Source organism: Gossypium arboreum, chromosome 6 (assembly GCF_025698485.1).
Source record: "Gossypium arboreum isolate Shixiya-1 chromosome 6, ASM2569848v2, whole genome shotgun sequence".
In the NCBI taxonomy this organism is placed as follows: Eukaryota; Viridiplantae; Streptophyta; class Magnoliopsida; order Malvales; family Malvaceae; genus Gossypium; species Gossypium arboreum.
This window is the reverse complement of record NC_069075.1, coordinates 126,024,878-126,037,599: the sequence shown is the minus strand read 5'-3', so window position 1 is coordinate 126,037,599 and position 12,722 is coordinate 126,024,878. Positions and strand designations below refer to the sequence as shown.

At 36.7% G+C, this 12,722-nt stretch overlaps 2 protein-coding genes across 4 annotated transcripts; one reads left to right on the top strand and one right to left on the bottom strand.

The window, feature by feature from the left end:
* Window positions 1–2,091: 2,091 nt before the first annotated feature.
* Window positions 2,092–12,297, bottom strand: LOC108486157 (hexokinase-1). Of its 3 annotated transcripts, none has more exons than XM_053030243.1 (10): window positions 11,671–12,297; window positions 8,209–8,359; window positions 7,938–8,120; window positions 7,361–7,435; window positions 7,072–7,227; window positions 6,803–6,901; window positions 6,587–6,717; window positions 6,124–6,205; window positions 5,451–5,815; window positions 2,092–2,550 (listed from the first exon to the last, which is right to left on the bottom strand). In XM_053030243.1, the coding sequence occupies exons 1-9, from the start codon at window positions 11,940–11,942 to the stop codon at window positions 5,468–5,470; spliced, it is 1,497 nt and encodes a 498-aa protein (XP_052886203.1). In that variant the 5' UTR covers window positions 11,943–12,297; the 3' UTR covers window positions 2,092–2,550; window positions 5,451–5,467. The 3 variants fall into 3 exon arrangements, with proteins under 3 accessions (XP_052886203.1, XP_017645511.2, XP_052886204.1); XM_017790022.2 differs by lacking the exon at window positions 2,092–2,550 and adding an exon at window positions 5,130–5,340 and having other exon boundaries at window positions 11,671–12,296; XM_053030244.1 differs by lacking the exons at window positions 2,092–2,550; window positions 11,671–12,297 and adding an exon at window positions 10,761–11,002 and having other exon boundaries at window positions 5,130–5,815.
* On the top strand, window positions 3,057–5,446 carry LOC108486158 (probable 3-hydroxyisobutyrate dehydrogenase-like 1, mitochondrial). The gene has a single exon (XM_017790024.2). It carries the CDS (start codon window positions 3,450–3,452, stop codon window positions 4,470–4,472), a length of 1,023 nt encoding a protein of 340 aa, XP_017645513.1. The 5' UTR covers window positions 3,057–3,449; the 3' UTR covers window positions 4,473–5,446.
* Window positions 12,298–12,722: the final 425 nt, after the last annotated feature.

The window sequence follows — 12,722 nt, the reverse complement described above, 5'->3', positions numbered from 1 at the left end:
TCCTTGAGTGAAAGACTTATATATGTTCCCATTGGTGACAATGTAAAAACAATTTTTTAATAAATATGTAAGTTGTATAGTAAATGTTGTTTATTTATTATATATTTGAATTAACATATTGCTTGTATAAGTGGAACCATAGGCAGAGTTACGTGGGACTACTTGAGCAGTTCGAAGATATCCAGTTACTGTTAGATCAATGCTCGTTAGTTGATGTTAGTTACTTATTTTTTCAAACATATAATAATTTCACAATAATTTGTAAAATAAAATTCCGTTCATAACATATTTTACAATTATGCATTGCATTTTGTATGGATACCATACATTGAGCCAAATATCATAGAATGCATCCTGTTGGAATTTTTGGCCAGTCGGAGTGATACGGTAGTTCAGGTGGAGGCAACAAATTCCATCACCACCACGAGAGATAGAAGACTGCATAAGTTGGACCTGCGGGGGAAGAACGACAAGAATTGGCAAGATTACCATCCACATTTTGGATTATAGGATGAGATTCTTACCCATCCACAAACCATTTTTCTCATTGGACACAACGGCTTGTTTGGAGTACATGCTCTGCTGTAGAGTCACCGATAAGGCGTATCTATTATTGGTGGAGGCAAGGAGTAAGCAACTTTATTAGAAGAGGCAACGACGAGCATCCTAGTAGCGTAGGTCTGAAAAAGGTGCCCCAATAGGTTTGTCATCGACTCCGACCCAATAAGCGCCACCGATGTTTACACCATATACCGACCAGTTCATTGTACTTATTCTTATTTAATTCACTAACCATGTGTTTTTTCAGAAGCACCACACTATGCACCATCGTAACACCCTACTTTTACCCCTCTCACAAGTACATATTTTAAGGCACTTCTGTCCATAGTATTCTACTCCCCCATGTCGATAGCGATGTCGACGTAAACGCCAAGCCAAAAGTCGACGCCAGTACCGCCACTGATGAGGGCACCGATACCTTCATCGATACCAAATTGATGCCCTAATCAATGTCGTTGTATCTGGGTTTTGTGATATTATATGGTGATTCACAGATAGTGTCACAAAAACACACCGTGTTATTGTTTTATCAAGGTGGGTCAACGGCACAACCACTTTCTCGTGGAGTGGAGGACACACGATAGAAGGCTAGGATAACATCGCACTCAAACACGGAGGAAGATGATGGAGACGAAGAGGAAAAAAAGGGTTGAGACGATGCATTTGAAGAAGAAGATGACAATAGAGATGAAGGTATATGGCCCAAGTTTGACCTCTACTTCTGTCGAAACATCCACTCTTCTCTTGAGAGTTCTCATGTGTCCACCTCGGTGTCAACCGAATGAAAGGTCAAAGATACCGACTGTTTGAAAATAGAGAAAATAATCATGTTGATTACACCGGGAAGCCTTTGGTTTTTCTTTATGATTATGGCCTCAAACTTATATATGGCATATGAAGGCATTATTTGCGAGTATCCAAAAAGCTTGAACTCGTGACTGCATAACGACTATTAACTGGCCTCCAGTTACACTCAAACCTGTAACTGTATCACGATCGTTGACTGTGACCTCCACTTAGACTTTGACCGGTGACCGAATCAAGCATTGTCACCCCGAAGCCTTATTTCCATGGGAGGGGTTTATGAGGTAATGGTCTTATCTCAACATGACATATGAAATGTATGTGTTATGAGTCGTGTTATCGCATCCTCGGCCTCTCAAATCTATCTATAAATTTTTGTGGCTTTACCCCTAAAACTCTAACCCCAAACCCTTACAAAATAACCTTAACCCTAACCCTAAAATATTTGAGGAGAGAGAGTGTGAAAGCACGCCCAACTGAACACGCCATACTCTTTCTTCAAAAATGACTTATTTTCCTAAATTTCAAGAAAAATAAATGGCTTAAAAGTCAAATAAAAAAAAAGGGCATATATACCTTATTAAGCCTTGAATTTGACAGGTTTTTTCATTTTAGTTATTAAATTTAGGTTTTATAAAAGCGTAATAACATGACATTATGAGAATATGTCAAATCATCATCTAAAACTTTAAAAAATTATAATTTTAAAAAAATAAATTATATATATTTTAATTTTCAAGTAATAATAGTATTACGTTATTTTACTTAATGAACGTTCAAGTATCAAAGTGAAATAAAAAATATAAGTAACAAAATAAATCTAATTATCAAGTCGATGAACTAAAAATTACATTAAACCTAAAAAAGAAAAAAGGGGAATTGAGATAATGAGTTAAAAAGAGAAGGGGAGGAAGAAGAGGGACCAAGGTGAGGTAACCATCGATAATGAGTATTGGGGAAAAAGCCGATTTTAGAAGGGGACCGATCCAAGCAAAACAGCTAGATGTCATGTTGTTGCCTTGTACACTTATTACACTATCAACCTTCCAATCTTGATGCTGTGAATTGGTAGTTGATTGATTTTCATTCCATAAAAGGTCTATCCAAATCCAGCACCTTACGAAAAGGACCTCCTCCTCCAACCCATTCCATATTTACATCTAAGTTGTACTTCGATTTACAAACCTGGGAAAAAAGGGGTTTTCAACAAATCAAAAGGAAATTTCAAGCAGGCTTAGTTCCACATTCTGCCCTAGAATTTAGATCTTGTGATGGATTCCATCTAGCTCCTCCCAAGTTCTTTTTGGCCTCTATTTCCTTTAGTCAAATTTTATAAAATATACATGTAAAAATTGAATATACTCATTTCAAAAATTATATTAAACAAAAATCAAATTACAATAGATTAAGTAAATTCATAAAGAATGCAAACAATATTATATTTTTTATTTGTTGCGGGTGTTCTCCAAAGAGGTAAAAATCTAACTATGAAATGTGTTTCATTTTTATACGCAAAAATCAAACCTCCAATCTTAAAGGAATAAGATAAATAACTATCACACTATATTTCATGTTTATTTTTGGTTAAAAGTCTTAACCTTTCTCCAACTCATAAATAAGAAGATAATGCACTCACGTCCTCTTGCATTGAAAATAATATTCATGCTAATTGGTTTTTTTGTTATTGTAGTATTTAATACCTTATTTATACATATAATCTGTTTTCGGAAGCTTTCTAGCAGGCCTCCTACTTGGAGCCATGGGCTCAGACCCACTTGCAAACCGGCTAGGCTGAGTTTCAAACTCTGGCCGTTCCAAAAAATCCTCGACGGCATGGGCTTACTAATAAAACTGTTGTTAACAAATTTCTGTTGCTTCTTTTGTGTGACTGACTATACACTACTCTTTGGAACCAACCTGATGCGAATATAAGGGTCGGTAGTGCCCTAATTCTCCAAAATTAAAAAAAATTAATCTCTTCGATACATATTTAATTTTAAATAATTAATAGGAATGAAGCATTTGTCGCACAATCATAAAAAAGAGTTATAATAAGATTAGATAATTTCGCATAAAAAGATAAAATGCGATCACTGTCCTATCTACTTGGCTCACTCTCACGATACTTTCCCCATTCTCAATCGTCATCTACTCCTCACCTCACCTTTCTCCTCCGCAGCATGGCCACTTCCGCCGCTGCCGGTCCCATTAACCCATCCAACACTCGTCTTGGATGGATTGGGACTGGCGTCATGGGTCGATCCATGTGTGCTCATCTGATCAACGCTGGCTACTCTCTCACCGTCTTCAACCGTACCCTTTCCAAAGCCCAACCCCTCGTTGACATGGGTGCCCGCCTAGCCCAAACACCTCACGACCTCGCCGCCCAATCCGATGTCGTTTTCTCCATCGTCGGTTACCCTTCCGACGTCCTCCAGGTCCTACTCGATCCCTTTAACGGAGCCCTCTCTGGCCTCCGTCCCGGCGGCATACTCGTTGACATGACAACATCGGAGCCTTCTCTCGCCGTCGAAATATCCACCGCCGCATCTTCCAAGAACTGCTCCTCAATCGACGCGCCCGTCTCTGGCGGCGACCGAGGTGCCAAGAACGGGACACTCGCGATATTCGCTGGGGGAGACGAAGCCATCGTCAACCGCCTAAACCCCATCTTTACCCTCATGGGAAAAGTTAACTACATGGGGCCTAGCGGGAAAGGCCAATTCGCGAAATTAGCTAACCAAATCACCATAGCATCGACGATGGTGGGATTAGTGGAAGGAATTATTTACGCCCACAAAGCAGGGCTGAATGTGGCGTCGTTTTTGGATGCGATATCGACCGGGGCAGCTGGCTCAAAGTCGTTGGATTTGTACGGGAGCAGGATTTTGAAGAGGGACTTCGATCCTGGTTTCTTCGTGAACCATTTTGTTAAGGATTTGGGGATTTGTTTAAAGGAATGTCAAAACATGGGACTTGCTTTGCCCGGTCTGGCTTTGGCTCAACAGCTTTATTTATCACTTAAGGCTCATGGGGAAGGGAATTTGGGAACCCAAGCTCTGATTTTGGCTTTGGAGAGGCTTAACAACGCGACCCTTGGTTCTTAAACCTGGTAAACTGTTAATTTCTAGTAATACTACATTGATGATCCCTATTAGATACTATGCCAAACTTAAAACTATGCTATGTGATGGTTGGTTTCAGTCTTCAGTTGTTCTACTTAGTTTTGGTAGCTGATTGCTTTGATATGCTACCATTTACAGTCCCCATTTTATGGTTTTTGCTGCTATAATTGCTGTGAATGATGAACCATCTATAGTTTATAGACTTTTTTTCCCTTCTCTACTTGAAATAATAATCAATTCCGAGTGGAAGGGCTTGGGTAGGGGTTATAAGCTATGGAAGACATGTTCTGCGATAAGAGGGCAATGCTATCTCTTCAATGTTACAATCTTTAGAAATGGGCAGCGAGCACATTCGGTTTTCAGTTTTAATGCCTGCCATTGTTGTGACACACAAGTGCATGCATACAGGCACTCGATTCAAAAAGGTTTATCTGTCTAATAACAGGAAGCGGACCATCGCTTGAAACTAAAGGATTTTTTACCTTGTAAGACCCTGCCAACATCTCACAAAAGCAATCTTTCGGTACGGAGTTGGCAGGGGTGGGATCTGTATTAAGAAAAGTAGTGTCGTTGGCAGTTTTAGTATCGTCATTGGCTCAAGTTTTCGAAAAGATAAGTAGCCGACCATGAAACATCTAATGACCCAAATCTCAAAATGTTGATAAAATTATTATTATGCAGCGATTTCACTCCTTGGACCTCTCTAACCATACATTACATTTCTTTTCGGAACCGGTTTAGGGATTGATGACCGAAGTTCCTTGGTTTACTATCAGCCAGCCACTCATGACATTTGATCGTTGCTTGATTAGACACTCCGGATGACCATAACTTACACATTTGCTGGCATCTAAGAGACCATAACTTGGGATGAGTGTGGACTACGAATGCAAAAGTTGAAAAAACTGAAAGAAGAAAGAAGAAAGCGAAATTCCGAATAGCTGTGATTCTTTAACCTACCTACACTTCAACCATCTTCAGGGTTCCTCAACTTCAATGTATTGGGAGTGAGAGGCTGCCAGGAGGGCTGCCCCAATGCCAGACCCATCCATGGAGTGCTCAACAGCAATGTTCTCGGAGGCTTCTTCTCCTAGCAATTCCCAGAGGGTGTTCTCCATGCAGCTCCTGAATTTAGTGTAGTGCTCATACAACCCGCCGTCTAAAGCTACCGCTGACTTCTGCTTTTCGCCATCTTTCACTGTGTCTCTTCCTAATTTCTTGAGGATACCTGCGATTCCAGCAGCAGATAGGCGAGCACCACGAGTAGCAACAATGTCACACACCTCAACAATAAGCTTCCTCAATTTCAAAGAGGTATTTGATATCTGAAATAAAGCAAAGAATAGACAACTTATACATATGAAAACCTAATAAAAGCAATGAATTCACATGATAAAAATCTCATTTACTCTCGTGTAAAAACTTATTTCCTTTAAGAAGAGAATTCTTTCCATAATAAATATTTCCTAAAAGGGGTATTGCAAATTAAGTTGAGTTCCTTTCCACTCTCTTCTTTTCTTTGTTTCCAAATTCTAAAACATTCAATACAAGCATTCAGAAGAGAAAGTGAAGACAACCAAAAGGATTAATAGAGAAGTATGCATTCATACAACAAAGTACTAACATATTCTACCTCCAATATATCCTTAAGTTTGGTGACGACCACTTTCAAATCTGGAGATGTGTCATGATGCATTGCAGATGTGTGAGGGGTTCTGCAGATTTAACAGATAAGCGTCAACGACTCTCAAAATGCTCATCAGGCCAAAAGCGAAGCCTGATATGTTTAAATGTATCGCAAAACAATTTTCTTCCCTGAAGAACGTATGAACCACCTATATTTTGTAACTAAACAAACAATTAAACCAAACTGGATAAGATCAGGTAATGATTGGGATGGCTTAAGGATCCAGTAATAGGCACTCTGAAGATTTAGTATTGGTGATAAATGATGAGTTTACAACTAAAGATAACAGAAGCCATGTGATACGTGGACAACTAATCCATCTAAGTTCCATTGCAAAATATGAAACATGAGAAATTTATTCTAATCTACATAATGAGTGTTAACTGGGGACCGTGATATTAAGGCATACCTAAGTATGAAAGGAATTTTCAACTTTGGTGGGACAGCATCACCAAAAATGGCAGCTTCTTCAGCCATCTTGCACAAAACTCTACGTACAATCTCTCCCAAATACATACCAGATATCATTTTCTCGAAAATCTGCGAAAAGTAGTTGATAAAGTTACATCTAGCATATACAAAAGTTAATAAGTTGGAACAAGCAACTTGGACAGAAGAAAGTGACCTGTTCTCCAGGGTTTAGACTCCCAGCATCAAGTGCTTGGTCATATTCTGTTAGTGGAAGGTGTGAAGACCGAAAGTTACCCCATTCCATGTTGATAACCTGCAGAAATGGAGAGGTTTTAAAACTCTAGACAGAAACAGTAATAAGAATCACAAGAACATTTCACAAATAACATGGAAGAAGTTGATAACAAGTTCGATTCTAAGTCTATTCAATCAAACATTAACAGAAGCAGTGAACATATATAACGATACACTAATATTACTTACCATCTCCCCCGATTTAGGTAGAAGACCGTGCCATTTGGGGATTGCATGGGCACGCTCTACATAAGCTGCATTTGTGCCAGTACCTAATATCACGGCAGCAGCAACATCTGGGTTGTTGTATCTACCACCAGCCAATGTGCCGACTGTATCATTGACCTGCAAAATCCATAAGAGGATTAGAGATATTAACCCAAACATGTATCCAAGTAAAAGCACCAGATGGCATCCATCTATGTTAAACAAGACAAATAGTGCAACATGCGCAACAGCAGAACAAAATTAGACGCACCAAAGCTGCAACACGCATGTCAAGGCCAGCCCTTTCGATTGCTTTGGTCAATTCTCCAACAACATCTTGTCCAACCTACTTGCAGCAGCCAAGAAAAAAACATTAAGGATATACAACTCCAGGAGTTATAGGCATGGTAATGCATCGAAAAGAAAAAACTCTGTAACATAAAATTTTAAAGGTCCTCGTGTATGCTTTCTGGAGTATCTCTAGCAAGAACATGTCCTCTCAGGTTGTGCATAAAATAGTTAAATGCCAAATTTAACTGTTGGTACACAATAGGGGATTGATCAGAGATATATAGGCCAGGCCAGATCCTAAAGTACTTATCTGAAACTATCACTTCACCGGCATCTTAGTTCCAGGGTATATATGTAGCCCTTAAGCACAAAATATTTAGCTTCTTAAGAAGAGGGGAAAAGACCGAAGGTCAGCATGCTACATGCTTTGGAAATTTAAAAGAAAATTAATAATATTAATGGCAGGGATGTAGCGGATAACAGAACGAAAGGAAATTAACAACCACATTACAAACAACCAAAGCTGCCAAATTGGAGTCAAGGTTATTAGAATTAACTGTATCTTCTACTGCGAAGCCCTTTGTCCATTTTATAAGAGTCCCTGATGATATTGATGTTTGCCTAACAGGAAATGAGAAAGTGAACCCCAGCTCCCTTTGTCTACCAGGTGAAACATGTTGACTGTCACTTTCCGTGGCAACAAATTTTGCAAGAGCTGAAGCAATGTAATCAAATAATTCCTGCAATCACATCATATAAAGAATTTCAGAGAATGAACAAATATAGGCAGTGTTATATATTGTTAGGTGGGATCGAGAAGGGTCTCACATCTGAAGATCCCGTCATCAAATGCGGAGGAATTGAAACTTCCTCAAATTCCTGCTTAACAACACGGCTTTCTTTACCACCTAAGTGTACACGCAGAACACGGAAATTTGTGCCACCAAGGTCAAGGGCATAAAACAGCCCTTTCTCATCACTGCAAAGTTAAACATGGACACATGACAAACACTTAGCTCCGCTTTCAAGCAACATGTAAATCTAGAAACATAATATTTCACACCATGCAAAATTTGTATAACAGCTTAGCAACTTCCTTTTTCTTGTTAGGAATTATGTTCATAGGAATCCATTTATAAGAATTACTTCTCTCTTGAATATTTATATGATAGTTTATGGCACAATCCAATGAAAAAAAAAGGTTTATTTGTGAAGTCAACTTTACCAATCATCTTTGCAAAGCAACTTCTTTCATGATGCTAAGTAAATTCTTTCCCAATTATCGCCCACTATACATATTTCAGCAGCAAAACTTAACTAAAATTTAAAACAATAATGAAACGAATATTCCTGAAACTGAAAGTAAATTGGAAAATCAAGAAATTCTCCACATCAAACAAGTTTATTGGGTTGCTTACATATCAAAACTGTATTATTCAAACTCGTTGCGAGTGTTGGACACGGGTATGTGTGCAACACAGCGGGTATGTCCAATTTTTTCAAAAGATTTCCATGTATTTGGAGAGCACTTGGAGGATTATATCCCCATACCAATGTCCAAATGTGGTTCAGACACAGGCGTTGAATATAAGTACTTAAAGGAAAACGACAAGTCAGAGCAACATAGTGTCAATGGCTAACCCACTCTAATATCTTTCTGAAAAACATTTTGAGCAGCAAATCATCATAGTACAAAGTACACATAGAATGAAGTTAGGAACCATGGAAAAGAGAATTTTCATCTTAAAAAGCTTTGACAAAAAACAGTAAAGAGGGCATCTAAAACCAAGAACCAAAACACAAATAGAAACTTATAATTAGGAGGCTTTGACAAAAAAATTCAAAGCTTTAGAAGATAAACTATATGTCAAATAAGTTATTTATCCCACAAATAGAAAGCAAAAGATATTTGGGTTGCTTATATGTCAAAACCATGTTACTTTGACTCGGACATCGGTACATGCAACGACAGAACCAGTATCAAACATTTTGGGCCAAATATAAATTGAAATCACAACTTGTCCTTGTTTTGTTGAGTCTCATCAATAAATACTTACTCAGTTTAGTGTTCATTTTGAATTAGGAGGCTTTTTTAGTTAATGGAAGGATTGAAACTTATAGTTTTTTTGGTTAATATTCAATTTGGTACCTGAGTTTAGTTTCAATGTTCAATTTAGTACTTGAGTTTTTTGTCCAATTAAGTATATATGTGTTTTTGTAGAACACATGTCAAATATTCAATTGGGTCACATGATGATATTTGGTTTAGGTACCAAATTGAATATTGAAACCAAATTCAGGTACCAATTTGAACATTGAACCTAAACTCAAGTACCAAATAGTATATTAATCCTTTTTTAAAACTTTAAACTTAAGCTATTTGTTTTCCTTTTTCAAGAGTACTTAGACTTTATTTACCATTTAATTTGAAAAACACTTATTAACCCAAATCTTGATTTCAAATAGAAAAATTTTATAAACAAACAACTTTTCAAACCAAACCTTGATTTTGAACTGCGATTTTAATCCAAAGTTAAAATTTTTAGCTTTTGGCTTTTGAAAGTACTTTTCAATGAAGTTACCTTTTATCCTCCCATTAAATCTTTAACTTTACAACATCATGTCTAAAATTAATATTTTATCTTCTCAAAATCACTTTTTGACAGTAATGATAAACACTAATAAACTTTTCAAAGGTACTTTTTCACAACATTTTTCAAGAATACTTTTCAACCTCAATAGTAAACTAACCCAATAGGTTTAAAATTTGTCACTGGACTTACTAAGAAGTGCTGACTATAGATGATATTTCATTTATTAAAAAAATGAAAAAAAAACCTAACAAACAAAGTTGTAAGAGAAAAAAAATCTGAATAAATAATTTTAAAATATAAAAAGATTTAAATAATATATACAAATAAATAGATCACAACCCAAATCTTCTAAGGGCAACAACCTAGACTCATTGGTTCTTCCAATACAATAAAAAAAAAAATTAAACCTCTGTTAGAACTTAAAATCACTATTTGTTATTACCTTGTTGTCTGTCAGCACCAAATACTTGTAAAGTTTAACATTTGTTTTGAATGGAATTTTTTTAAATAAATGGGAAAGCTTTGAACTTTTTTTTAAAGCTTTTAGAACAAAGTAAACAAATAGAAGTGTTTTTTGGGGAAAAAATATAAGTTAGAAATAAAAATGAAATTTAACTTGAATCTAATTGGTTTTAAAAAGTGAGTTGTATTTGAATTGGGGTCAATCATGTTTCAAATTACAAATTTAATTGGGACCAATTCATGTTTAAATTTATAAACATTATATGTATAAAGTTAGAATATTTAGTAATACATGTTAAAGGAAAAAGAAATTTGGCCCCTCACCTTCTATTTAGCTCCATCCATGTGCATGTGTGCAACATTAATCCATGGTATGTTCAATTTTATTCCCGATGTTTTTAGAAAGTGGTAGGAAAATCATATAGGGTACCAATATTTGGATGTGCATCTCACATGAGTATTAAATATAGGTAGGTAGCTAAAAGAAAAAGGGGAAGTAGGAGAAACATAGAATCTGTGGCAACCCACTCTAATATCTATATTTGACATCAGCACGTAGAGATAGAATGAAAGGCAGGAAGCATGGAGTAGAATGCAAAGGAAAGCAGCTATAACCCACAACCCCAAATAAACTTGATAAGTAAAAAAGGTATCAAAGGTTTTGGAAGGTAAGCTAAATATGAAAAGGTGAGTTATTTTTATCCCATGAATTGAAAGCAAAAAGGTAGATATTGATGGGACAAACAAGAATACTAAAAGCAGCACTTGTTTGTAGACAAAACTAACCCATAAATCATCTTTAGAACAAAACAAGCATAAAGTTGATAAGCATGCAGAGTTGATAACACAACAAAAGCCATCATAAGTGGAATCCAACACATCAGTTACTCAAAGTAAATTTCGAAACTACTAAATTTTTACCCTTTGGGTATAGAAAGTTCAATTCAGGGCATCTAATGAATTATCAATCTCCTTAACAGCAAATCCGAATGGACCATAGTGTGAGTAAAATCAAAACCACTAATCTCTAAAGCTTTTTCATCTCACAAACTAGTTAAATGTCAATCATGAATTAAACTTTTCTACAAATTTTCCTCTCTCTTTTATTTATTTATTTATTATTATTTTTTTGAAATAGAGCTCATAATCAGAGTTGATCAATCAAGAGAATTCCAGAAGTATTGGAACTTAAAATTTTAAGGAAAGAAAAATAGAAGTTGAATGGTTAAGTTACCCAGTGGGAAGATTATCTACATAGCTGATGATCATCTTGAGCTTGCTGCCACCCTCTGATGCGAGCCCGGCGTGCATCTCAACGGTCATGGCATCAGCCACCTGTTTAAGCTTCGAACTTGGGGTCCCACACTTTTCCTCAAACTCCGTCAGTATAGACAACGCCCGGGCCCACTTCCCCGAACTCTTTATCCTGTGACGCACCACCAGCGCCGCTGCTGCACACACAGCCGCCGCGCACACCACCGCGGCCCCTACTGCCACTTTCCCCATCACCACCGCAACACCAATCAAACAAGAGGAAAAAAAGTACTTTTAAGAGTTGTACGGATACTCCCCCAAAAAAAAATCCAAGTTTCACTAACTTGGATTTAAAAAGAAAAAGACAAAAGGAGGGAAGGCCTAGATCACTGAATTTTTAATTGTCTCTTTATTGGAAAATTCAAAATTTGTGTAGTAGTTATTGGTTTTGCTTCTGCAATGAAGCGGCTTTCATTTGTTTAAAAAAAAGCAAAGAGAAAAGTGACCAAAAATGGGAAGAAGACGTAATTATTTTGTTATTTGGTATAAAATAAAATAAAAATTGTCTTGAGCTGAGCTTGGGCGAACAAAGAAGAAGAAGATATTTAAAAGTGAGGAGTGGGGATAACGTTGAGAAAGTGGTTTTAAATTACTATAATGACCTTTCCATTCCAAGTTTTGAATATGATTGTATTAAAATTTGATATTAATGAAAAACCCTTTATCTAATGAAGACATGAGTGGACAGGTGTCAGGTTTATGATATTTAGGAATCTTTCCTTTGTGTAACTCAAGCTGAAATGAAATCATAAAGATTAGAGATGAGAAAGTGTTTGGGGATTAGTATGAGTTAATCCATTGGTTTGAAAGTAGAGTTTGGTTGGAAATAAGCACAACTACATCAACGTCTCATCAAACTGGGATTCATAAATGTTGTTGCCAACTTGGTGGTTTTATTAGTCACCCAATTTCACTAAGCCACATGGTTTGGATGATCCCATATAATTTATTCCTTCTTTCTTTGCTTTATTA